The sequence below is a fragment of the Lepidochelys kempii genome, chromosome 11, assembly GCF_965140285.1.
Source record: "Lepidochelys kempii isolate rLepKem1 chromosome 11, rLepKem1.hap1, whole genome shotgun sequence".
In the NCBI taxonomy this organism is placed as follows: Eukaryota; Metazoa; Chordata; order Testudines; family Cheloniidae; genus Lepidochelys; species Lepidochelys kempii.
Genome location: NC_136390.1, coordinates 1,727,129 through 1,753,166, shown reverse-complemented (window position 1 = coordinate 1,753,166; position 26,038 = coordinate 1,727,129). Strand labels below are relative to the sequence as shown.

General features: G+C 57.7%; 1 protein-coding gene across 1 annotated transcript in view; it reads right to left on the bottom strand.

The window, feature by feature from the left end:
- Positions 1 to 5,554: 5,554 nt before the first annotated feature.
- LOC140895243 (uncharacterized) overlaps positions 5,555 to 26,038 on the bottom strand; it is a 37,318-nt gene continuing 16,834 nt past the window's right edge. Inside the window, exons 2-3 of the mRNA XM_073304678.2 lie at positions 8,050 to 8,210; positions 5,555 to 6,099 (exon numbers count right to left, since the gene is read on the bottom strand). Of these exons, the coding sequence (XP_073160779.2) occupies positions 5,803 to 6,099; positions 8,050 to 8,210 (458 nt within the window). The 3' untranslated portion in view covers positions 5,555 to 5,802. The remainder of the gene's footprint in view (positions 6,100 to 8,049; positions 8,211 to 26,038) is intronic.

Here is a 26,038-nt window from a genome sequence, read left to right as displayed (position 1 = left end):
GTGCAGTGGTAGGGCTGGGTGGATCTCCTGTCCCTGGTGGGGTTAGCAGAGGCCTTTGAGTCGGTACTGCCTGGCCAGGGTGCCCTTGGCCTGGCAGAGAGTCGCTCGGGTTGGAGACCTGCATGGCAATGTGGACAGAGGGGGTCGGCAGGAGAGAAATGTGTCTTTAATGGCATTTGTCTATGCTTACATCATGAGTCATGCGGATAAGTGGCTGTAAATCAGCCCCCATCTCCCCCAAGACATCGAGAGCGTCCCCTCCCCTCATCCCCCCCGAACTGGATGTGTGCCCGGATCCTGCAGAAACAGCCTCATAAATAACAGCAGCAAAATAAACCCTTTTCACAGCAGCAAAGGCCCCAAACACACTCGGCGCAAGATTAACGCCTCCCATTCATCACTTTAATGGTTGTACTTTGGAAATTAAACCTGTCACGGCCCATCAAGGTGAACATTTTAAACCTGTGACATCCCTACGTGCCTCCCCGCCTCCCATCTCGTCCTGGAGCATGCTCCCTCTTTCTTCTCCGGCTCATTCCCACGTCCTTGCTCTCCTGGCCGGCCAGCCAGCCCCATCTCCTGCTCTCTCCCCTTCTCGCTTGGCCTCATTCAGCCCTAGACCATGGTGCCCGCTGTGCCAAGGCACAGTGCTGGTTTGGAGTTACAGGAAGTTGTGTCTTACGTCAGGAGGGATGCGTATAAGGCCACAGACCTACCCAAACCCCAGGCCACAGCGCCGGGCTGGCAGGGCTGGGAATGGTGCGATGCGTCTCGCCCAGGCTCAGTGCTCCGGAGGCAGGGCCTGCGTCTCTCTCTGCAGGGGACCCTGAACTCCCCCAAGTCACTGGGAGCTCCTGTAAGGCTGCAGCTCCAGGGGTTTACAGGTGCTGCGGGAGGGAGGGAGATGAATTGGGGTCTGCGAGGAGGGACAGCCCAAGGGGAAGGCATCCACCTCTTACGGCCTTATTATGGGAGGCAAAATGCCCACAAGAACCCATGGGCAGACCCCCCCCCCCCCCCCGCCACACCCTCTGCTCTCCCCAGGCTCCATGCTGCCCGTGCCAGATACTCCGTGCAGAGGGGATCAGGGTGCCCCCAGCGGAGCAAGTGTGACAGTCCTGCTCAGACGCCGGGGCCTGCTCCTTTCCTGGCTATCCTGCCAGCATTCATCTTCTAGCCCACTCTTCCCTTGCCCTGTGATCGTTAATCCTCCTGTATTTCCCTTGTTCGTTCTCTCCTTCCCTCGCATCCTGCACCTCATTACAATCCTCTGTCCCTCCCCCGTCCCTCTCTCACTCCATTCATCTCTTGCCATCCCTCCGGAGAGCCCATCATGATGGGTCCAGGCCCCTCATTCTTTGCCCCAGGCCGTGTACAGGCTGGGCTGTGTCCCCTCTCCTGGAGCGAACGTTAACCTTGCTGCACACCATGGGACTGTGTCACCTTGTGGCTGACTAAAGCTGCTGCTGGGGTGTCTTCCCAGCAACTCTGGGGCCTAGGTTCCTGGAGCAGAAGGTCCTGGGTTCTAGGCTGAGAGCTGACCAATATGTCTGCATCGCTCCTTACTGTGGTGCCCCCGCCTTGGTCTCCTGCACAAGCCTGTGCTGAGGTGGGAGTGCTTCACGTTATCCTGCAGCCCTGGCGGGGCTTATGGCATTTGGGATGGACACTGCCCCATGCTGGGTGTAGGGCAAGGCTGCCCACTTCCCCTAGGCTCCTCAGTTCTAGTCAGGCCTTCACAGAGCCCTTGTCACTGAGGTGTCTGTTATTAGGGGCACCCCCCAAAGGACCCTGCAGCAAACACCTGCCCTGCCAGGCTCTCTGGTGACGTGTGAGCTCCACCTTCCTGTCGGTGGGGCGCGGGAGCAGCCGCCCCCATGGAACCCTGCTCCCTCAGACCCCTGCTGCTGCTGGGAACACCAAGGTTTTGCTTTATCTTGTCAGCTCTTTCCAGCTGTGCAGCATCCCAGGTGCCCCCGGGCCAGGAGGACCAGGCCCACTAATAACCCAAGGGGCTTAGGCAGGCTACAAATGGGGCATGCAGATCTGCAGTACTTCCAGGCAGCCACCATGGGTCACGCTTGCCCCACGCAGACAGCTGGCTAGCTAGTCATTCCCACCGAAAGGCAGGCACTGGGCTAGAGAGGGCCTGACAAACATTGCAAGGCTTAGACTGATTTTTCAATGTCCTCCACTGTCCCCCTTGGGTTCCCCTTTGCTGCTGTTACTGGGACAGGCTGGGGTTTGCACTTGGACCTGGAGGTCACAAGGATCAGGATGAGGCTCGTTCAAACCTCATCTCAGCTCTGTGTGGATGCGCTGCTCCACCAAGCACTCCCTGCTCCAGCGCCCCCGTGCCCCTATCCCGCTTTCCCATCGCTGGGATAAGCCTCCAGCAGAGCCTGGTGCTTGGGCACCCAGGGGTCTCGGTGCAAACCTTTGCCAGTCTTTGAGCCTCCTGCAGGGTACCAGGTGCAAGCGAGACAGCTGGAGGCTGCAGAACCCGCAGGGGACGTGTCAGGGCAGCGAGTGGACGCTCTCAGCCCGGAGCCTGGGCTGGAAGGTTGATCTGCCAGCTGCAGGACTGATGGGTAAAAAGAGAGCGAGGCAGGAGAGATGGAGCTGGGACAAGATGTATAAGCAGGACCCGCATGCAGCCGGCTCCCGCATTGTGCCCTAACCCCATGACCTACAGAGCCCGGCCTGCCTCCCACATCTCCTGCCTCTGTCCTTTCCAGCGCTCCTTGCGTTCCTCTTCCTTCTTTTCCTTCCTTCCTCCTCAGCTCCTCTCCCTCCCATCCGGTCTCCCCTTCCCCATGAACTCACGCATTCACATTCTACCTCCGCACTCGGCCTCTCTCCCCGCGCCTGCCCCACGCAGCCCCCCGGCAGACCACACTCCCCCTCCCCCAGCAGCCACCGCTCTCTGGGGCTGCAACAAGGAGCGTGGGCCACTGCAGGGCGCCTGGATCCCTCTCTGGGGCTCCGAGGTGGGGAGAAGGGGCCTGGCACATGAGGCTGTCTGCATTAGAGCCGCAGTCACTGGCAGCCTGGCCAGGGGCTGCTCGGCGCTGCTCTGCGGGCAGGCTGGCTGGGCCCTCCTGGGCATGGGTCTGGAAGGGGGGAAGGGAGAAATCGCCTCCCCCAGGGAGGACAGTCAGGGGTACCAGTGCGGCCACTCACAGCTGGGGCAAGCCACTGCCCCCTGCTGCACCTGTCTGACGGGGGAGCAACTGACTCGCCTGCCTCCGGGGGCTGGGAGGGACGGGCGGGCAGACCAGCACTTCAAAAGTGATTCCTCACTCTGCATGCCCAGCTCGAGACCCACACACAGAGCTCCAGGGAGTGTGCGGGGGTCCTCTCCGCAGCCCGTGCCCTGGGGCTGAGCTCTCAGAGTGTGTGGGGCTCCCCAGGGCTGTCCCACTGTGGGCTCCCCAGGGCTGGCTAGGACGGGCTCCCTGGGGCTGTCCCACTGTGGGGCTTTGCTTCGGTTTAGCTAGTGGATGATTTACAACCAGAAAGGGTGTGCGAGGGGCGGTGGGGAGGTGCTGAACTCCGTCAGGGGTCCAGCGGCCTGTGCTGCACATGATGTGGGGCAGGCTGATTTTCAGTGTCACACTCCAGATGCAATGGAGACTGCTTGACCAATAGGGACTGCCTGACCCCCACATCACAGCAAAGATGTTCCAGCAAGCTCGAAGAAAGTATAAAAGAGGGGAAGTGACATCATCACTTGGCATCTCCCCCCCACCCCCAACCCAACCTCAACACAACACCTGGAAGAACATCTGGAGGACAAAGATTTTGAACTGGGGAAGTTTGTCCCCAGGCTGGAAGGGAGTCCCAGCCCGTGTATTGAGGAACTGTGACCTGCTTGTGCCATCTGTCAGGGTGAGAAAAGCTGCATGATTCAACTCTTTGTTAGACTAAAAGTTTGGGATTTAGAATGCGCGTCTCTATTTTTATTTCTGAGGTAAGGATCTCTGACCTACCACTTAGAATGCCGTACAGTCTCTCTGTCTGGAGTTAATAACCCTGTTTGACATTTGACCTAAAGCCGTGTGTTTCGGTGGAAGCACTTGGGGAATCTCAGCTCAGGTTACAAGGGTGGTTGCACGTCCAGTACCCGGTTGTCGGTTTGGCGAACTAGCAAATGGACTTACACTGGCCAGACTTCTGCACAGTGCAAGTCGGTACCGTTCTGAGGTGCAAGGCTGTGGAGCGGGGGAACTGGCTGGAGCCTCCCTATTGATGGTCCATGAGTGGCTGTAACTCAGCTGGGTGTGGATGGCTGTGTGAGTGCAGTGCCTGTCAGAGGTCTGCAACTTGAGGTTAGCATCACACAGTGTGAGGGCCAGCCCAGGTTGGTGGGACAGGGGCTCAGCAGTCCCACAGTTCAGGTTGCACCCCAGGGATCCGTCACAATGGGGATTGGCAAGATGAACAGTTGGCTAGTTGGATGGCTGTGTAGGGGCTGGCAGGATGGGTGATTGGTTAGTTGAATGGCTGGGTAGTGGGTGGCAGCTCAGGCGATTGGTTAGTTGGATGGCTGAGTAGGAGCTGGCAGAACAGGTGATTGGTTGGTTGGATGGCTGGTTAGGGGATGGCTGGACAGGTGGCTGGTTAGTTGGATGGCTGGGTAGGGGCTGGGGTAGTTGGTTAGCTGCATGGCTGGGTAAGGGCTGGCAGCACGGGAGACTGGTTACCTTCCAGCGTTTGATACATTGCTGCAGAGCCCTTAGAATTGGCAAAATGAGAGTGGTGTAGTTGTCCCTCCGTGGCTCTGACCCTGGGGCAGATGATACCCACCTCGGTGCCGGCACACCAAGGGTCTGCGTTACCCTCTGCATACACTGTCTAGCAGGGTTCCTAGGCTCACAGCCAATGCGAAGGGAAGTCAGGGTGAGCAGATACTTCCTTGCATGCATCAGTAAGGACCAAATCCTGCAGCTCATTGATCAAACCCCCTTCTCCATGTGCAGGCAACAAGAAACTGACCCTGCAGCAGCTCCGGCAGCCAGCAGGGCACTGGCCGTGGATCTGCACCATAAAGCATTAAGGAGTCCATGGCCAGCCACTGCTCTCTAGGGGTCAGAAATGCATTGAGAGGAGTCAAAATGCAAAACAAGGAGCCCTGGGCTCTCTCTCCCGTGAATTCGCTGCGGGTCTTGTGGAGAATGTGGGTCAGGAAAAGGGCAGGGGGTGTCCCACACAGGGCGGGGGATGAGTGCGGTGGCATGGGGCCGGGGCTCCCTCCTGGGGGGCATGTTAATGTCCACCAGCCAGGGCCTCCTCACTCAGCACCCGGCAGAGGCTTTGATCTAGGCCTGTCCAGCGCTGCCCCCTCCAGGCCTGCCCTTGCACCCTCGTCTGTGAGACCCATACCCCCGGCTCTCAGCAGAGCCGCTCGTGGTGGGGGGAAAGGAGGGGCCATACCCCGTATTTATTGGTCTTGGCCCCCTTGCAAGGAAAAGCACCAGCTTGCTGATACACTGTAGCAAACATCTTTATGGGGGAAGCGCGGGGGAGGGGTCTCAGTCCAGCCCCCCCTGCCCCCAGCCCCCCAGTACACACTGACAGAATAATTACGAGTTAAATAGAATCCAAACACACATAAATTAAAGGAGACGGGCAGGTGCCGCAGAGTCTCCCCAGTGCCGCGGCCTGGGCTGGGTCTCTCAGTCTGCTAGCAGCAGAGGTGGCCCCAGAGCCGGCTCCATCTGGCTGGCCCCGGCCCCCTCGCCCCGGCTCCGGGCTGCTCTCCCTGCTCTGTTTCCTGGGGTGATCGCCCGGGGCTGCCTTTCATAACGCTGAGCCGATCTTCCTGTCTGTGGAGCTGAAGCGCTCCTCTTCCTCCCCGGAGCACGAGGAGCCCGGGCTGTAGCCGAGCTCTGCGGCACGGCGGTGCAGGATCTCCACGCTCGCACCGTGCCTGTTAAATCCAGGGCCCTCCTCCTGCCGCTGCGGCTCGCTGGGCAGCAGCTTCTCGGCAGCTTTGCTGACCCCTCTTTGCTTCTCGGCCTCGGCTTGGGCCACCTGCTCTTTGGCTTTCCGGCTGCGTTTCCACTTCATCCTGCGGTTCTGGAACCAGATCTTCACCTGCAGAAGACCGACAGGAGGGCGACTATAGAGCTTCCCCAGCCTTGCACCCGGGGGCAGCCTCTCCCAGCGCTGACAACCACCAGCCCCGGGGCGGGGCACGGCACACGCTTCCTTGTTTCTCACTGAGACACCTTATACTGCCAGGAGCACAGAGCCAGGCCCTGCTGGGCCAGGCGCTGACCGACACCCGGTGAGAGAGTCCCTACCCCAAGGGGCCGAACAAATTAATAGATCACCCCCTCCCTGGTCACCCGCCCTGGAGATCACCCCCTCCCCCGGGTCACCCGCCCTGGAGATCACCCCCTCCCTGGTCACCCGCCCTGGAGATCACCCCCTCCCCCGGGTCACCCGCCCTGGAGATCACCCCCTCCCTGGTCACCCGCCCTGGAGATCACCCCCTCCCCCGGGTCACCCGCCCTGGAGATCACCCCCTCCCCCGGGTCACCTGCCCTGGAGATCACCCCCTCCCCCGGGTCACCCGCCCTGGAGATCACCCCCTCCCTGGTCACCCGCCCTGGAGATCACCCTCTCCCCTGGGTCACCCACCCTGGAGATCACCCCCTCCCCCGGGTCACCCACCCTGGAGATCACCCCCTCCCTGGTCACCCGCCCTGGAGATCACCCCCTCCCTGGTCACCCGCCCTGGAGATCACCCCCTCCCCCGGGTCACCCGCCCTGGAGATCACCCTCTCCCTGGTCACCTGCCCTGGAGATCACCCCCTCCCGGGTCATGTGCCCTGGAGATCACCCCCTCCAGGGATAACCCCACCCAATCCCTTCAGTACAGCACCCCACTCTGGGGTCCACCCCAAGAGCAGCCTGTACCCATTCATTGCCACCCTTTGCTGCAGCACTCTGACATTTCCTCCGAGGTCTCGCAGCCAAGCACTGACCTGACCCCGCCCTGCCTAGCTGAGGAGCTGAGCCCAGAGCCCGCAGCTCTCTGGCTGAAGGAAGGGAAGCAGCGGGTGACTGTCCTGAGGCCAAATCCCCTTTCCCCTGCCCCGGGGCCCTCTCCAGTCGAGTGCCAAGAGACCGGGGCAGGGGGGAGTCACATGACTGATGGTAGGGAAGGATCTGAAATACCTATTTCCATGTAGCTGCGTGGGCGCCCTCCCTGACAGGTGCTCTCCTCCCAGGATGAGGCTGCTGGGTCGGATCCTGAGTTACGCCTTTCTGGGAGTGTAAAGGGGCTCCGGAGTAGGCACAGACAGCCCCCTGAGGATCCCCCCACACACACACACCAGAAGCTGGTATAAAGGGTTTATAACTGCCCTGCTCCCAGCCCCCGGTATACGGGGTGGATCAAGGGCATGGCCAGAGTGCTCCACGCTACAGCTGCCCTTTGCCTCCTAGGTCCACCGGGCACTGGGGAGACATTTAGAGCAGCTCTGAGGCTGCTCTAACTTACACTGGGGGCTGGGCAGATGCCCACACTGCCCTAGAATACAGGGAGCAGAAAGGTTAAAGCCGCCTTAACTACCAGCCCCCAATGCCCACTCCAAGCACAGACACGGTGTCGCGGAGAATCAGGGTCACGGGGTGGGATTCCAGTAGCCCCAGCGCTAGAATGTGGGGAGCGCGGCTGCCCTGGAGGTTGGGGTTAGGAGGGGCCCCAGGAGCTGAGTCTTAGGGATACAGCATTTTGTAGGGGACACACACACGCCCGCAGACAAGAGGGGCTAGAATCAGCCCAGGGTCCCAGAACAGGGCACACGCCTCCAGGGTGCCAGACCAGCAGCCCCGGAGCACAGCGCGGGGACGGGCCCTGCCGCTGGCTGACTGGCTTCTGGATGGAGTCGCTGTGCCAGTAAAAGAGCCAAATCTTCTGGGGTCACCATTGCAGGACGGGAGCCCAGGGCCCATCGGCTCCGCCCCTCGCCCGTAGGTGCAGAGGGAGGCCAGTGGGCGACTCCCGCCCCTCCCCCGCCCGCACAGGGACGGTACCTGGGTCTCGGTCAGCATCAGCGACGTGGCCACCTCGAAGCGCTTAGGCCGGGACAGGTACTTGTTGAGCTTGAACTGGTTCTCGAGCTCCAGCAGCTGCTGGCTGGTGAAGGCCGTGCGGGGCCGGCGGCATTTGCCCATCAGGCCGGACTGCGGAGTGGCTGAAATGCAACGAGCGGGCACAGGTCAGCGGGCGGCTGGACCCAGGGCCAAGTCCCTGCTTTACCGCACCTGACCTTGGGCAGGGCTCGGTCGGATGCTCACGCTGCTCTGCCCTGCAGGGGGGCACCCGAGGGGGCAGCCGCTAAAGAGTGGAAGGTGCTCAGCCCCCCTCCCCACCCCCCAGCAGCAGGCGCTAGCTAAGGGCCATGGCTAGACACGGCAGCGGGGGAGCAGACGGGGCTGCTGGGGAAAGGGCGCGGGGCACGAGGTGGGGCTGGGCAGCAGGAATTCGGGAGCCGTGTCCCATGAAGACAAGGCTGAGCCAGGAGGCATTTCGCTGAGGTGACCCAGGGTTAGGCGAGGCGGGAGGATGGGGCAGACGGGACGCCCTTGCTAAGCTGACAGGTGGGCACTCGGGGGAGATGGTGGCTGGCTGGAGGGCATGGGCGAGGGAAGCCTGATGCCCCTTTGGGCGGGGGTGAGAGCAGGAGGGGGGCAGGCGCTTCCTGAAGATGGAAGAAGTGTCCTGGGCGGAGGGACAGTGCGGGTGGCGGGACAGCCTGGGTGCGGGACGTCACTACAGGCAGGCGGGAGCCTGGGCCTGAAAGCTGGAAGCTCCCTAGAAGTGGGAGGAGCCACCAGTGCCTGAACCATGGCCCCGCCCCCTGCCCTGCCCCCGCTCACCCTCCGAAGCCCCGCCCACGCTCCACCCCTATTCCACCCCAGACCCCGCTCCCCGCTCCGCCCCTATTCCACCCTAGACCCCTTGCCTACCGCCTGCACCTCTCTGCCTCTCTGGGGGTGAAGAGGCACAAGCAGTGGGCGGGGGGTTGCGGGGGGGAGGCGAAAAGGTGGGGGGGATGGGGAGAGGAGCCGCATGGGCGGGGCCACAGGGAGAAGCATGGGCGGGGCCACACTTGGCCTCCCCTGGCCTACTGTGCCTGCCGCCCGTGGGGAGGAGAATTCGTAGCATGTGGGCACTGAGGGTCGCTTCATCGCAGACCCGCCGAGGGGCACAGAAAGGGGAAGTCACGCAAGGCCAGACCGTGCTGGGGCCCCTGGCCCAGCAAACTGGCCCCGTCCCAGCTGGGATTCTGCTGCCGAGACTGTCTGCACCCAAACCAGCTTGGGTGGAGCTCTCCCGGGATGAGCAGGGCCAGCCCCGGGGGCCAGGCCCCACTGGCCAGCCCATGTGCCGGAGGACGTGGTGGTTCGCTAGGGGACGCTCTCCCTTCGGAGGAGCAGAAGCTGAGCAGCGCGTGTGTGAACACCTGGCGCAGTCCCAGGGAAACGAGGCCTCTCCCTGGTAGCCAATGCTGCTCCCCATGGAGCCCCTGCCCGGCCACATCCCAGCCCCCAAGAGCCAGCAGGGCTCCCCAGAGGACCCCGGCGCAGGCTGGCGATGCAGTGCCCCCCGGCCCCGGGGCACAACAGGGGGTGCGGAGCGCTAAGTGTCGCTGTCATCGCCTGGTTGTCCAATAATGGTTTTATTGCCCAGCTGATATTAAACTGGCAGTGTCGTTATCAGGGCTCGTTTGGCGATTAAAATCGATTCCGTTAGCGAAATGAAAACTCCTTGATTAGCGTGAAGTGTATTTGATTACCCCCAGCTGCCAAAGTCTGCGATAAGGGCAGCAGCCCACGGAGCGGGGCCCCGGGCCTGCTATCTCGCTAATCACCCTTTATCGCAGGGCCCTGCTGAATCAGGAGGGAGAGGAACAAAAGAGTCTTTGAGAACCCGGCGCGCTCGTCTCCCTGCATGGCAGGGACAGGGCACGCACTGTTTGATTCCCCCTTCATCTCCACTCAGCCCTCTTTATTGTCTCTTTGGGGCTCCACTTTTACAGCCCTTCTTTAGGAGAACAGCAGCTATTGAAACCAGCAGGGCCCTGGCGGGGTGTGAAATGCTGAGCAGGAGATGGAGGGGTGACAAGAGAGACTGCCCGGGGTCAGGCTGCAGCCCAGTCCCTGGGCGTGTCACAGCGCTTGGAGACGGCTCCGGGAAGAGCGAGGCGGGGGGCTGGGAATGCAAAGCTGAGGCAGATCCCCCCAAGCAGAGAGAGCTAGTGAGCATTATCAGCCTGCAAAGCTGGCAGCATGCCCATGCTGGAGAGGCCGCATGGGGCTGATCCCCACCCATGCAAGGCACATGTGCCACGCTGCAAATGCAGGCCGTGGTCTGTTGCACTGGTGCAATGACGGCACAAGGGGCAGGGTGGCAGCGAACGAGGTGGGCGAAGGGTAGGATCTCCAGATCAGCTTTTAGCTTCCCAACCAGAGACGCTGAAATGCCCATCGGAAAAGGGAGCAAATCCACAGTGCCGGAGCACCAAGTGGATTTAACACCATGAGATTGCAGGGTGCTACTCACCACTGAACATCTGACACCCAGGAGATCTGCCCCAGGGCCCCGGAACCAGCGGCTCTGCCAGGAGAGTTTGCACCACCCTTCATAACCAGGAATACTGAATACATTGCCTGCCTCCAGCACTTCTCCGCCAGGCGGCTCAGAGCCAGTCACACACTTTAGCTCCGTTTTAGCAGATGCATCTCACATCTAGCCTGCGCCCATGGCACCTTGAACATTGCCCTTCTCTGGTCCCATAAACTAAGCCAGGGGGGCTGAGCCAGGATGGGAGTCCCAGGGGGCTGTAGAAAGTGAGGTCAGTGATGCTCTTCCCTCTGGCTCCGAGCTGTAATGTTGAGGTTTAATAACAGGTCACTAACGATCCAGAGATGCTCGTTGTGAGAGCTGGGGTGTTAACCCCGGAGTCCTGGCCCCACTCCAGCTCTGGTCATCCTATTCCTCTTCCCTAGAGCCCCCTGAGTGAGGCATTCTGCTCACTTCCTGCCCTCCACTCCCCTGCTGGGGCATTTAGCACTGCCCAACAGGCTGCCCTCCGGGGGTAAGGGAGTTGATTCATATGGTTTGTAAAGCACTTTGGGCCTTTTGGGATGCAGGGTGCTTTACAGGTCTGTCACTGTATCCCATGCAGCTGTCAGTCACTACTCTCCCCCCTCGGACTTCCAACAGATCAGCCATTGACCTCACCGGCCTTCGCCACACAAGCTGACGGAAGGTGTCACCAGAAGGTGGTGATTTCATGTTTTAAACCCTACTATAGACTGGACACCCCTGTAAAATCGAAACTTGATGCACATTGAGATACCACTGCTCTTTACGAAGCACTGCATCGCACTGAATCAGGATGTGAGGCTTTGGCACCGAGGGTTATTAGTGGCTTTGGCGTGGGAGTGTAGCTAGGAGCTCTCAGGCAGGGAGACTCAGACTCCGGCAGGGAACCACTTAGAACTGCACCACAGCTGACAACAAACATTGTTGTCATCTCCAGATCTATCCGTCCCTACAGTCAGGTAAATGAAACTTGTCAGAATATCTGTAACAGCACTGCCTGGTGGCTCCCAGTAATATTACAAGGAATACACCGTGCCCTCCTTTCCAGAAGAAGCCCCCTTAATACGCAGGAGGAAATGGATCTTTGTAGGAGTCTGCAAAGCGCAGCTGCTACCCGCCCGCCCCACATCTCCCAGTGGCTGATAGTGAAATCAGGGGCAGAGGCTTGGATGAAAACAAACCGACACACATGGAATTTGCCCCTTTTGGTTCTACAAGAGGATCAACCTTTGCTATCTCCAGGCAAGAAAACACCTGAAATAAGCGGAGGGTCTGTTAACCTGTTGCCACCCGCAGTGCCACACACCCCAAACACTGAGACCTCCTTGGGCCAGCCAGCTGCAAAGTGCCAGGGTTCGAAGGGTTAAAGCTGTCAGTTGATTCATGGACTGACATCTGCAGGGCAATCATCTCAAGAAGTGTATTGAGGAAGCAGATAGTAGCCAGGAAGGCAAGGGGGAGGTTGGGAGGTGTTAAAGGAACTGAAACATGGATGTGACCTGGATCTCATGGATAGATGGGGCCAAAAAGGGCGGAATTTCATAGGCTCTGCACAGGGACACCCCTCCTCTGCCCACCCGCACTGATGCAGGCGACCCTGAAGTGCTTGCTCAAAATTCACATGCCCATGAGAAGTATACGGACAAAGCAGCAAAACAGGGAAATTGTCGGCATGGGAACTGAAGTCAAAGGTACCAGGAAGGAACCTCCCTGAGCTAATAACAGTGTGCAGCCCTTAGACAGCACTTTCCATTGTCAGCGCTCTTTACAAACAGGAGTCAATTAACTGGGGCTAAGCCACTGAGTTAATGATGTGTCAGGCGGGAATTTATGGATGTTGCATTAACTGAACGTTATAAAGTTGCACTGGGTTGACTCCTAGGTGTCCGGATGCCAGGTGCCATGTAAGAACCTAGAGAGATCAGACTGTGTCATACACCATGGCTAATAGGAAACTCAGCAAAAGCAGGACTAGAACTCAGACCTTCATGACTCTGGCAGACCAGGGGCCAGCTCATGCCAAGGTCCCCATGTTTCAACTGAACCCTGAGATACATAGCTAGGACTAGCCTGGCTACCCTGTGTTAGAGCTATTCAAATCTTTATTAGAATTATAAGAACATGTTTAGTGTTTAGACTTAATTGAATGCTTGTGAGTGGCTTCCAGCATTAATCTCAGTTGTAACAGTGGTGTGCCGTGTTGCATGGTAATATATGAGCATTTGTATTGAGAGTCTCTGTGACTCTGTAAATCACCAGGCAGGAGATAGACATTAACTAGTGTGAAGTGCTGGTCTCCAGCTGAAGGTGTTATGTCCTGGCCAAGAGAGAAAGTCCAACTCCCTATGGCTATTGTGAGACGAAAAAGAGGACAAAAGACATTGCTGGTTTTGCAGCCCCCATGAAGATAAGTCTTGCAAGTGGATTCCTCCCACCAGCTGAGCTTGAAGCTCTGGACACAGGGGAGAACAGGAATAAAAACCCCTACCAAGAAGGAACTGTATCTCTGTGCTTCTTGGACTCTCAGGTGCAAAGTTTACTAGGCATAAGTAAGAGATCCCCAGTGTTTAGCACTGGTTAGTCCTAAAAGACATATAATGAAATATATCCTAGAATACTCCAGGTGCTGACTGAGGACATTTCTGAGCCATTAGCAATTATTTTCTAAAAGTCATGGAAGATGGGAGAGATCCAGGGGTCTGGAAAAGGGCAAAGCTAGTGCCTATCTATAAAAAGGGAAATAAGGACAGCCCGGGGATTACAGACCAGTCAGTCTAACTTCTGTACCAGAAAAGATAATGGAGCAAATCATTAAGCAATCAATTTGCAAACACCTAGAAGATAATGAGGTGATAAGTAACAGTCACCTAATAGAAAAGGAGGACTTGTGGCACCTTAGAGACTAACCCATTTATTTGAGCATCCGATGAAGTGAGCTGTAGCTATTGGTTAGTCTCTAAGGTGCCACAAATCCTCCTTTCCTTTTTGCGAATACAGACTAACACGGCTGCTCCTCTGAAACCTGTAACCTAATAGCTTGCTCTGACAGGGTAACAAGCCTTGTGGCTAGGGGAAAACGGTAGATGTGGTCTATCTTGACTTTAGTAAGGCTTTTGATACTGTCTTGTGTGACCTCATAAACAAACTAGGGAAATGCAACCTGTACTATAAGGTGGGTGCAAAACTGGTTGGAAAACCGCTCCCAGAGAGTAGTTATCAGTGGTCACAGTCAGGCTGGAAGGGCATCACGAGTGGGGTCCCGCAGGGATCAGTTCTGGGTCCGGTTCTGTTCCCTATCTTCATCAATGATTTAGAAAGTACACTTCTGGTTTGCGGCCGATAGCAAGCTGAGAGAGGTTCAAGTGTTTTGGAGGGTAGGATTAAAATTCAAAATGATCTGGACAAACTGGAGAAATGGTCTGAAGTAAACAGGATGAAATTCAATATGGACAAATGCAAAGTGCTCCACGTAGGAAGGAACAATCAGGTACACACACACACAATGGGAAGTGACTGCCTAGGAAGGAGCACTGCGGAAAGGGATCTGGGGGTGATAGTGGATCACAAGCTAAATATGAGTCAACAGTGTAATGCTGTTGCAAAAAAAGCAAACATCACTCTGGGCTGTATTAGCAGGAGTGTTGTAAGCAAGACACGAGCAGTAATTCTTCCGCTCTGCTCTGTGCTGATTAGGCCTCAACTGGAGTATTGCGTCCAGTTCTGGGCACCACATTTCAGGACGGATGTGGACAAATTGGAGAAAGTCCAGAGAAGAGCAACAAAAATGATGAAAGGTCTAGAAAACATGAGCTATGAGGGAAGATTGTGTTTGTTTAGTCTGGAAAAGAGAAGACTGAGGGGGGGACATGAGAACAGTTTTCAAGTACATAAATGTTCTTACAAGGAGGAGGGGGAAGAATTGTTCTCCTTAACCTCTGAGGACAGGACAAGCAGCAATGGGCTTCAATTGCAGCCAGGGAGGTTTCGGTTGGACATTAGGAAAAACATCCTGTCAGGATGGCTAAGCCCTGGAATAAATTGCCCAGGGAGGTGGTGGGATCTCCATCTCCGGAGACCGTTAAGAGCAGGTTAGACACACCCCTGTCAGCGACGGTCTAGGTAACGCCTAGTCCTGCCATGAGAGCAGGGGACTGGACTAGACGACCTTGCGAGGTCCCTTCCAATCCTATGATTCTATGATATAGAGCTTGCTTATTACCAAAGCTTCTATTACTTTTTGAAATTTAAGATTGTAACTCATTTGCATATATATGTTTACCTGCTTTAACCTCTCTTGTCTCCTTTTTCTATTTAATAAATCTTGGTATAGCTTATTACAGGCTTGGCTACAAGCGCCCGGTTTGGTGTGAGATCTAAAGAGCAACTGGCCTGGTGTAAGTGACTGGTCCTTTGGGACTGGGCGCAGCCAGACTGTTGCTGCGATTTGTGGTGTGAGGGACGAGCTATCACAGAGACACGCTCACCGGGGTGACGAGGCAGACCAGGGTATCCAAGGGGACTGTCCCAAAGAATGGCTAGAGCTGTGAAGGGGACTCCAGCTGCCCGCTCTGGGGAAGGGTGTGCAGACAGTACTGGGGCTCAGTGCTATCCAAGGCAGTTTATGGGCCAAACAAGAGCCGGCAAGGAAACTCGATCCTCATCCATCGGCAGGAGAGATCACTAACCAGTGCCACCAGCAGCTACTGTCCCACAGCCAGGCCAGGCCAAGGGGTCCGAGAGCTCCAGATGCTGCCAGAGCTACCCCCTTGTGCCCCACTCAGCCCCCCTCCCCAAACCAGAAGACTGAGCCCAGAGCAATAGCGAGAAAGCCTGTCAGAGCCAAGGGACGGCTCCTGAGAAGAGAGAACTGGGCCAGCCAGGAGACTATGTTAAACATCACACTCCCGGCTCACACCTTTGCAGGGATCTTCCCCTCCCCAAAATCCCAGCAGGGATCAAAGGGCCTACCCCCCCACACACACACACCAATATCCACTCCCACCCCCAAATCACCTGTTGTCCCAGGGTCACTGGTCCCTGTAAGAGGGAACGGGCCCAGTTCACCTGGGACTAGTTAGCTGCCTCCCAATGGAGCCTGATAGGGGGCCTCTGTAAAGAGCCAGGCAGCAGTTAAGAAGGTGCTGGTGAGAGCACATGGAGACACCTGGAGTTGGGAGCTGGTGGGAAGAGACCTGATGGGAGCTGTGGGAGAGAACTGGCCAGAGCTGAGCAGAAGGCCCGCACCAAGGCCCGGGGGCAAAGGGAGACACCAGTGTGATGTTGCACCCCTTTTGTTTTATGGAAATATGCTGATAAGTGTGAATATGACGTAACTGGAATATGCTTTCTGCAAAAGGTCTCTTGTAAGGTATCATTACAGAGCTTATAATCTACTGAACATATTCCTCCTGTTTGTATGGATGCATCATTCTTGTATCTGAAGCTAGAAATATAAAGTATAACTCTGAGGTCCTATTGTAATCATGCAAAGTGTGGGCCATTAATGGGGGTTTGGAAGCTTGATGGTTCCCATTGACTAGGACAATTGGTTGTAAACGGTCTGTTTACTTGCAAGCCTTAGTGGGTGCCTGCGAGTCAGGCCTGGAAGAATGAAGGCTGGGGTCTGCCAGGACATGTGACCATGTCACATGATACTGGAATCCATCTTAAACCTGGTGCTTTTCCATTGAGAAGGGGGGGTGGGGACCCAGAAAGACAAAAGATTCCTGCCTTGTGCCAGAGATATAAAAGGCGGTGGAATAGAACAAAGGGGGCTACCAGTCATGAGAAAACCCCTAGTTAACACCTAAGGTCCCTGCTGGAACTAGCAAGGGCTGTACCAGGGGAAAGGATTGGACCCAGACTAGGAAGGCGTCTAGTCTGTGAAAGAAGCTTATTGGAACATCTCTGAGGGTGAGATTTTACCTGTAATCAGTTTCTTAATGTATTAGGTTTAGACTTGCATAGTTTTGCTTTATTTTTCTTCGTGACTTACTTTGTTCTGTCTGTTATTACTTGAAACCACTTAAATCCTACTTTTTATACTTAATAAAATCACTTTTGTTTATTAATTAACCCAGAGTAAGTGATTAATACCTGGGAGAACAAACAGCTGGGCATCCCTCTCTATCAGTGTTATGGAGGGCGGACAATTTATGAGTTTACCCTGTATAAACTTTATACAGAGTAAAATGGATTTATTTGGGGTTTGGATCTCACTGGGAGCTGCGTGTCTGGGTGCTGGAGACAGGTGACCTGCTGAGCAGTTTTTGGTTAAAGTCTGCAGCTTTGGGGGCATGGACCAGACCTGGGTCTGAGTTGCAGCGGGCTGGCATGTCCGGCTCAGCAAGGCAGGGTTCTGGAGTCCCAAGCTGGCAGGGAAAAAGGGCTCAGAGGTCATTTCAGCGCGTCAGGTGACAGTCCCATGGGGGTCTCTGTGACTGAACCTGTCACAACCAGCTCAGTCAGGGCAGGCTGGGCCCGGAGAAAGAGGTTGACTCCAGAGGGAGGTTCCCATGAGAAGCTGCTCGGCAATAGCAGGACTTGCCCATGAAGGGGCCTGGGGAGTGGAGCGCCGCAGCGAGGCCAAGCTGAGGCTGCAGGAGAAGAGTTGCACCAAGCGAGGAGAACTGCCAGACGCAGCGGCCCTGGAATAGGAGCGCTGGCCCTGGGGAAGAGGCCTGGCCTCTCACAGGTGGCTGGCCCAGGGAGGGGGGCAGAAGAACTGGGGAACGCAGTAGGTGGGGGATCTCGGGTGGGCAGCCTGGAGGCGGCCCCAGGAATGGGGGTGGGGAATGGCTGCATTTTACTTTGAGGCTTTGGGAATTGTTTGAGGGTTGCACCGATACAAATAAATTGTGCCCAGAAGCAGGGCTTGAACATGACTCTGGGAAGGACAACATTCCTTTCCTGGGTGGGGAAGGTGACCATTGGTCTGATCGGTGGCGGGGAGGATGGGCAGCTCCACCTGCCTTAGGAAAACTGAGGCAGGAACTTTCTGCCTTGCTGTGGTTGGCCACACAAGGGTGCCCTGGCACGGGCGAGCCCTGTTACACCAGCTGAGGGCAGCAGCTGTGAAATTCCATGCAGAGACCAACTTGAATCAGATTTCAGACCCACCCATGGCTTCCTGTGTCCACACAGGCCCCAGAAACACACGTACCTGGAGGTCTGCAGGAATAATACATGCAGGACTCCAAAGCAAACGCTGGGCGTGTGTTTCGGGGACATGGGGGACGTAAGGCCTGGCTGGGGTCCGGCTGTGTCTGCAGGGAGCCCTGCCCGCTCTCTGCCTTGCTGCACCGCGTGGGGCAGGGAGGGGCCTGTAGCTAGAAACTGAATTGCGCGTGGGAATTGTAAAACCATCAGTTCCAGCTCTGGGCTACCCGTGCGGCCTGAGATGGTTTCTGAGTCGAGACTTGCCAGGTGGTTCGTGGCTGTGGGCTGACCCCTGACCTCACTGGCTCAAACACAAGGACCTGTGGAGTCCTTCTGAGACAGAAAGTCCCAGAATGGGGCGGTTCTCACCTAATCCAACCCCACTGGGTGAAGCCAGTGACCTCAGAAGGAGAACACCCCATTCTGATTTGCCAAGAAACTCCCTGTGAGGATGTGACGCAGCAGGGAGGGGGGAGTGTTGACCTGGGAATGTGCCCTGGGGATGGGAGACCTGAGAGCCTGTCACCTGAGCCAGGAGGGGGACGGGGAGGTGACACCTCTGCCCGGGAATGTGAAGACAGGCTGCAGGAGGGGGCCTGCTGTGGGGGGGCGGGTTTAGTTTTCAGTTTGGGGCTGGGTGGAGGAACACAGGGAACCCCAGGGCTGGGGTCTAAGCTCCCTGCTCCCCCAGAAGGACTTGACTGAGCGGTCCTGGGGGTACCCACAAGCTCTGTTTTGGACTGTGTTCCTGTTGTCCAATAAACCTTCTGTTTTACTGGCTGGCTGAGAGTCTCAGTGGATCCCAGGAAGAGGGGTGCAGGGCCTGGACTCCCCCACACTCCGTGACAACTGGTGGCAGCGGTGGGATGTACTGCACCCCGTGGACGGCACTTCCTGCAGTAAGTGACTGGGGAGCAGTAAAATGAAGGGGGATTGACGGGGACGAGGCGTGCTGAAGATTCAGAGAGAGACGGTTTCGGGGGGTGGTTAACCCCTGGGAATGTGTGACCAGAGAGAAGGACTTTTGCAGTAACAGGGTCCCCCGGGGGATTGCAGCGAGCGGTCCTGGGGCGGAGGAGTCTGCAGCTTGACCCTGGCAAAGAGTCGGTGACCTCAAGAAGGACTGGCACACTAGGGGTTTTTCCTGGAAACCGTGGGAAGCTGCCCGGCCTGCGAGTGGCCAGCAGGGAGATGTACACTAAACGCCTTAAGAGCGACCTGGTGGAGCTGTGCAGGCAGAGGGGGCTGCACATCGGGAGGTCCACCAAGGAACAGCTGATTGCCCAGTTGGAGGAGAGGGATCGCTTGGATGACCCGATCCCTGTCCCTGAGGGAAGCCGCCCGGGGGACGCAGCGTGGGCCCTGGGGCCTTACCGGGCTGGGAGGGGTCAGACTGCTGCCCAGGACACCCCGAGACCCTTCCTACCTATGCCTGGGGGAGGGGTTGGGGGAAGCCCAGCAAATACCGAGGGCACCCTGACCCCGGCAGCCAGCAGGGGATCCTCCCGGCGGAGCTCCCCATCCCTGGAGCAGATGCGGCTGGAATGGGAGAGGGAGATGAAAATGAGGGAGCTGGAGAATCATGAAAAACAACGTCGACATGAGGAGAAACAACGTCAACATGAGCAGGAGGAGAAGGAGAGGGAGCGTCAGGAGAAGGAGAGGGAGCGTCAGGAGAAGGAGAAACAAAGACAGCATGATCTGGAGCTGGCCAGGCTGAGGAGCAGTGGGGCCCCGGCTGCGGTGAGTGCGGGGGGACCCAAGACTGCAAGGAGCTTTGATAAGTGCTTCCTGGCCCAGCGTAAGGAGGGGGAGGACACAGATAGCTTCCTGACGGCCTTTGAGAATGCCTGTGAGCTGCACAGGGTTGACCCTGCAGACAGGCTCCAGTTTCTCACCCCCTTACTGGACCCCAAAGCCGTGGAGGTGTACAGCCGGATGACAGGGCTGGAGGCAGGGGACTACGAACTGTTCAAACAGGCCCTGCTCCGCGAGTTTGGGCTGACCCCCGAGATGTACCGGAGAAGGTTCCGGAGTCAGCGTAAAACGCCTGAGGTCACCTACCTACAACTGGCCAACCGGATGCAGGGGTATGCCCGCAAGTGGACAGCGGGGGCCCGAGCTAAAGAGGACCTGCTTGACCTAATCGTACTGGAGCAACTGTATGAACAGTGCCCGTCCGACCTGAGGCTGTGGCTGGTGGACAAAAAGCTCGAGAACCCCCAGCATGCAGGGCAGCTGGCCAACGAGTCTGTGAACAGTTGGTCGGAGGTCACAGGAAGGAGTCCCAAAAGAACAGGCCCCCCCGATGCAGAGAGAGAGTCACCAGGGGACCTCCCAGCGGGGAAATAGGGAGAACCCCCTCCCAAGGGGAACGCCTGGCGTCGGGCCCCTCCGACCCGCTCGAGGGGACCAACGTGACCTGAGCTGCTATCACTGTGGCCAGAGAGGCCACGTACGGTCCCAGTGCCCTGGGCTCAGGGACAGACTGAGCAGACCCAACCTACCCAGGGTTAACTGGGTAGGGACCCAGCTGGACGAGGGGCAGACGACCCAGGAAAGGGGGGCTGCCAGCTTACCACCTGCGCAGGAGGGAAGAGTACCCCCGGCCAGCTCCACCAGAGGGCTGGAGGCTCCGGACTCAGGGTGCTCAGTTTACAGGGTGGGCGCGGGGCTGTCCCTCCGGAGAGAGTGCCTTGTTCCCCTGGAGGTGGATGGGAGGAAGGTCAATGGATACTGGGATACGGGCGCGGAGGTGATGCTGGCCCAGCCCGAGGTGGTGGCCCCAGATCGGGTGGTGCCCAACACCTACCTGACCCTGACGGGGGTGGGCGGGACCCCATTTAAGGTGCCCGTGGCAAGGGTACACCTGAAATGGGGGGCCAAGGAGGGCCCCAAGGATGTGGGGGTACACCACCATTTGCCCATTGAAGTTTTGATGGGGGGAGACCTAGAGGACTGGCCAAGCAATCCCCAGACCGCCCTGGTTGTGACGCGTAGCCAGAGCCGGCGAGGGGCACTGCACCCTGACCTCGGGGAGGGTACCACACCGGAGGCGCAGGACCCTACCCTGGTGGGGAGGGAGCGCCGAGGGGCACGGCTCAGAGAGGCTGAGGCCTCAGACCTGGTCACTGAGGGGGAACCGGTCCCCATCCCTTCCCCAGCCGCTGAGTTCCAGGCCGAGTTGAGGAAAGATCCCTCCTTGCGGAAGCTCAGGGACCTGGCCGACCTCAGTGTGGTACGGACCATGAGGAGAGGCTGCCAGGAGAGGTTCCTGTGGGAGAAGGGGTTCCTGTACCGAGAATGGGCTCCCACAAGGGAAGTAGAGTCCTGTGGGATCAGGAGGCAGCTGGTGGTCCCCCAGAAGTATCGCCGCAAGCTGCTGTCCCTGGCCCATGACATCCCCCTCGCAGGGCACCAGGGAATCCGGCGCACCCGGCAGAGGTTGCTACAGAACTTTTACTGGCCCGGGGTCTTTACCACGGTCCGGCAGTATTGCCGATCCTGTGACCCCTGTCAGAGGGTGGGGAAGGCCCGGGACAAGGGGAAAGCGGCTTTGAGACCTTTGCCCATCATAGAGGAGCCTTTCCAGAAGGTGGCCATGGACATCGTGGGGCCTCTCAGCAAGACGACCCGGTCGGGGAAGAAATACATCCTGGGGGTGGTAGATTTTGCCACCCGCTACCCCGAGGCAGTGCCCTTAGCTTCCATTGAAGCAGACACCGTGGCCGATGCGCTCCTGACCATTTTCAGCCGCGTGGGGTTCCCCAAGGAAGTCTTGACAGACCAAGGCTCCAACTTCATGTCGGCCCCGCTCCGGTGCTTGTGGGAGAAATGTGGGGTCCGGCACGACTGGGCCTCAGCTTATCACCCCCAGTCCAACGGGCTGGTGGAGAGGTTTAACGGGACGCTAAAGATGATGCTGAAAACCTTTATGAACCAGCACCCGCAGGATTGGGACAAGTACTTACCTCACCTGCTGTTCGCATACAGGGAGGTGCCCCAGGAGTCTACCGGATTTTCGCCTTTCAAACTGTTATATGGAAGGCGGGTGAGGGGCCTCCTGGACCTGATGAGAGACGAGTGGGAGGGGAAGGCCACTCCCGATGGAGAGTCAGTGGTGGAGAATGACCTGATCTTCTGAGAGAGACTGGCTGAACTCATGGGCCTGGCCAGGGAGAATCTGGCCAGAGCCCAGAGGAAGCAGAAGGTCTGGTATGACCGCACGGCGCGGGCCCGTGCCTATGCCACCGGGGATCCGGTGATGGTTCTCATCCCCTTGAGAAAGAACAAACTACAGGCCGCCTGGGAGGGCCCTTTCAAGGTCATCAAGCAGCTCAAGGAGGTAAACTATGTGGTGGAGCTGTCGAACCGGGCGCACCACCGCCGGGTGTACCATGTGAATATGATGAAGCCATATTATGCCAGGGGGAATGTGGTGTTGGCCGTGTGTGGACAGTGGGAAGAGCAGGGAGATGACCCTTTAGTAGATCTATTCCCTGGGACCAGAGCTGGTTCCCCCCTGGAAACAATTCCCCTCTCGGATCAGCTAACCCCTGCCCAGCAAGCTGAGGTCAGGGGGGTGCTGCATCCGTACCGACAGCTGTTTTCCAACCAGCCTGGACGCCCTAATCTGACTGTCCACTGGGTGCAGACAGGGTCGCACCTGCCGATAAGATGCTCCCCCTTCCGAGTCACAGGGAAAACTGCTCAGGACCTGGAAAGAGAGGTCCGGGACATGCTGGCTTTGGGGGTGATCCAGCCATCTGCCAGCCCTTGGGTCTCGCCGGTGGAGCTGGTCCCCAAAAAGGACGGGTCGGTCCGGTTCTGTGTTGACTATCGGAAGCTCAATGCCATCACTGTATCTGATGCCTACCCCATGCCCAGGCCGGACGAGCTCCTAGACAAGCTGGGAGGAGCTCGGTACCTTACCACCATGGACCTTACAAAGGGCTACTGGCAAGTGCCGCTGGATGCAGATGCCCGGCTGAAATCGGCCTTTATCACCCCTCTGGGGCTCTATGAGTTCCTGACCCTGCCTTTCGGCCTCAAGGGAGCGCCGGCCACCTTCCAGCGCCTGGTGGACCAGCTCCTGAGGCGGATGGAGAGTTTTGCCGTGGCGTATATTGATGACATCTGTGTCTTTAGCCAGACCTGGGAGGACCACGTGTCCCAGGTTAGACAAGTGCTGGACCGACTCCAGGGGGCTGGGCTGACTGTAAAAGCGGAGAAGTGCAAGGTGGGGATGGCGGAAGTATCTTACCTGGGCCATCGGGTGGGGAGCGGCCGCCTAAAGCCGGAACCAGCCAAGGTGGAGGTGATCAGAGACTGGCCCGCTCCCCACACCAAAAAGCAGGTCCAAGCCTTTATTGGGATGGCAGGATACTACCGAAGATTTGTGCCCCACTTTAGCGCCATCGCCACCCCCATCACTGAGCTATGCAAGAAGGGGAAGCCAGACAAGGTGGTCTGGACCGAGCAGTGCCAGGAGGCTTTCCGGGCGCTGAAGGAGGCTCTGGTCAGTGGCCCAGTTCGGGCAAACCCAGACTTTGACAAGCCCTTTGTGGTGTTCACCGACGCCTCAGACACGGGACTGGGGGCGGTGTTAATGCAGGAGGATGAAAAGGGGGAGAGACACCCCATCGTGTACCTGAGCAAGAAGTTGCTACCCCGGGAGCAACACTACGCGGCCATCGAGAAGGAGTGCCTGGCCATGGTGTGGGCCCTCCAGAAACTAGAGCCCTATCTCTTCGGGCGACACTTCACCGTCTACACCGACCACTCTCCCCTGACCTGGCTGCACCAGATGAAAGGAGCCAACGCCAAACTCCTGAGATGGAGCCTGCTCCTGCAGGATTACGACATGGACGTGGTCCACGTGAAGGGAAGTGCCAACCTGATAGCGGACGCGCTGTCCCGGAGAGGAGGCCCCGAACTTCCCCAGGTCACCGGTCACAGTGACCCTGCTCAGTTCAGTCTCGAAGGGGGGAGAGATGTGAGGATGTGACGCAGCAGGGAGGGGGGAGTGTTGACCTGGGAATGTGCCCTGGGGATGGGAGACCTGAGAGCCTGTCACCTGAGCCAGGAGGGGGAGAGGGAGGTAACACCTCTGCCCAGGAATGTGAAGACAGGCTGCAGAAGGGAACCTGCTGGGGGGGTTTAGTTTCAGTTTGGGGCTGGGTGGAGGAACACAGGGAACCCCAGGGCTGGGGTCTAAGCTCCCTGCTCCCCCAGAAGGACGTGATTGAGGGGTCCTGGGGGTACCCACAAGCTCCGTTTTGGACTGTGTTCCTGTTGTCCAATAAACCTTCTGTTTTACTGGCTGGCTGAGAGTCTCAGTGAATCCTAGGAAGAGGGATGCAGGGCCTGGACTCCCCCACACTCCGTGACACTCCCCAGGAGAAGCCTCGCTCAGGAAAAGCCCCAAAGGTGAGGAACCAGCCAGGCCACCATCTCCACAAGGGAAAGAAGAACCCTGGTTTCCACCTGCTGCCGTGGCTGCTGTTGACCACTCGTCCCTGGCCATGCAGTGCCACCATGCCTGAGAGAGGTCTGGGCTTCCCAGGCTAGCCGCCGAGGGGGAGCTGCCCAGAAACACGCAACATCTAGACTAAGCCAGTAACTCATGGCCAGCCAGCAAGTCCATTAGTACTAATCAGCCAACACGATAAAACCGCCAGCTGATCTATTCGACCCTGTACTAGCTTCCTGAAAGAGAACAAAACTACCAGGGTCACAAGACGCTCCCGCCCCCCGCAGAAATATCAACCTGTTTGTAGATTCCAAAGCCAGAAGGGACCTTTGTGATCACCCAATGTGAAGCTCCTGCCTGCCCCAGGCCATGGGGTTGCCCTGCATTAATTCCTGTTTGAGCTACTGCAGCTCTGAGTAAAACATCCAATCTCGATGTGAAAATTCCTAGTGATGGAGAACCTGCCAGAACCCTTCCTAGGTTGTTCCAGTGGTTAATTACCTGGAACAAGCTGTCTCACCTTGGGCTCTGCAAGACCGCGTTAAGCCCCATCTTGCTGTGGGGAGATTCACTCTTTACCTACCCACCTACCGTTCGGGCCGGCTGTCTTGACTGACATCCGAGCTACTTTCCACATTTGCTGCAGGCTCGAAATGATTTGACACCCACCACACCCGCCATTCGTCTGGAATATCAACATACTGCCTGGCCGTCAGACTGGGGCTTTGGGGGCCGAGCGCTAAACAACACAGCTGCCTCCCTAGATTATTAGGTGACGTTCATAAAGAATTGCTGGCTTCTTTGGTATGGTTCAGACTGCTGGTACCTAGGTTCAGCGGGGATCTGATATTAGCCGACTGTGTTTTCACTGGGTCTCTAACACATGTTGCTTGATTGCTGTAGCTAACAGAATGTATCACACTAGAGCCGGGCTGGGCCGGGTGGGCTTTGCCCCCAGTGTCAGGGTCAGGACTCTGAGGAGCTGGGGCAGACAACAGAGCTGACGCTGAACCACTTGACCCACTGACCTGGCTATACCGGCCTGGCCCGTCTGCATTGCAGCTGGCTCTTCCGCCCTGAGCACTGCACGATGCTGCCAGCACCACAGACAGCGCTTAATGGCCACCTTCTACACCCTGTCATCTTGGGCCTCTTGCCTTGGCTTTTGCTTCTGGGACCTGGGCTCCCCCGCTGCCTGGTTTCCTTCCTCTCACTTCCCCCCTGGTGGTCTTAGCCGCTGGACCATTCTGGGCAGTTCCCCGAACCCCCACTTACCCCTCGCTATCTCCTCCCGCTTGGCCACATCCCTGTAATTTAACTGCACTGCACCCCTCCCGGACTCCCTGCGGCTCCCGCACTGCCAAGCCTGGCTCTCCCCTGCGTGTCCCACTGGGCCATCGCCATACCAGGCACCGTCCCACCGAGCAGGCTTCTCAGCCAGGTGCCCAGCTCTCCCGTCCCCTCTCCCACATCGCTCCTCCAGGCAGTCTCTCAGACCCACGACTCACAGAGGTTTAAGGCCAGAAGGGGCCATCTAATTCTAGTCTGACCTCCTATAGATCACACCCCGCCCGCCCTGCACTTAACTGAATAACTAAGGCAGCTTCCAGGAAGGCCTCTGGGCTGGCTCTGGAGACCTCAAGAGCTGGAGAAGCCACTGCTGCCCTTGGGAGTTTGTCCCCGTGGCTAATGGCCCGCAGAGCTAACAATTCCTATGGGAATGTGTCTGGCTTCAGCTCCCAGCCACTGGCTCTTGCTCTGCGTCTCTCCCCTGCAACAGA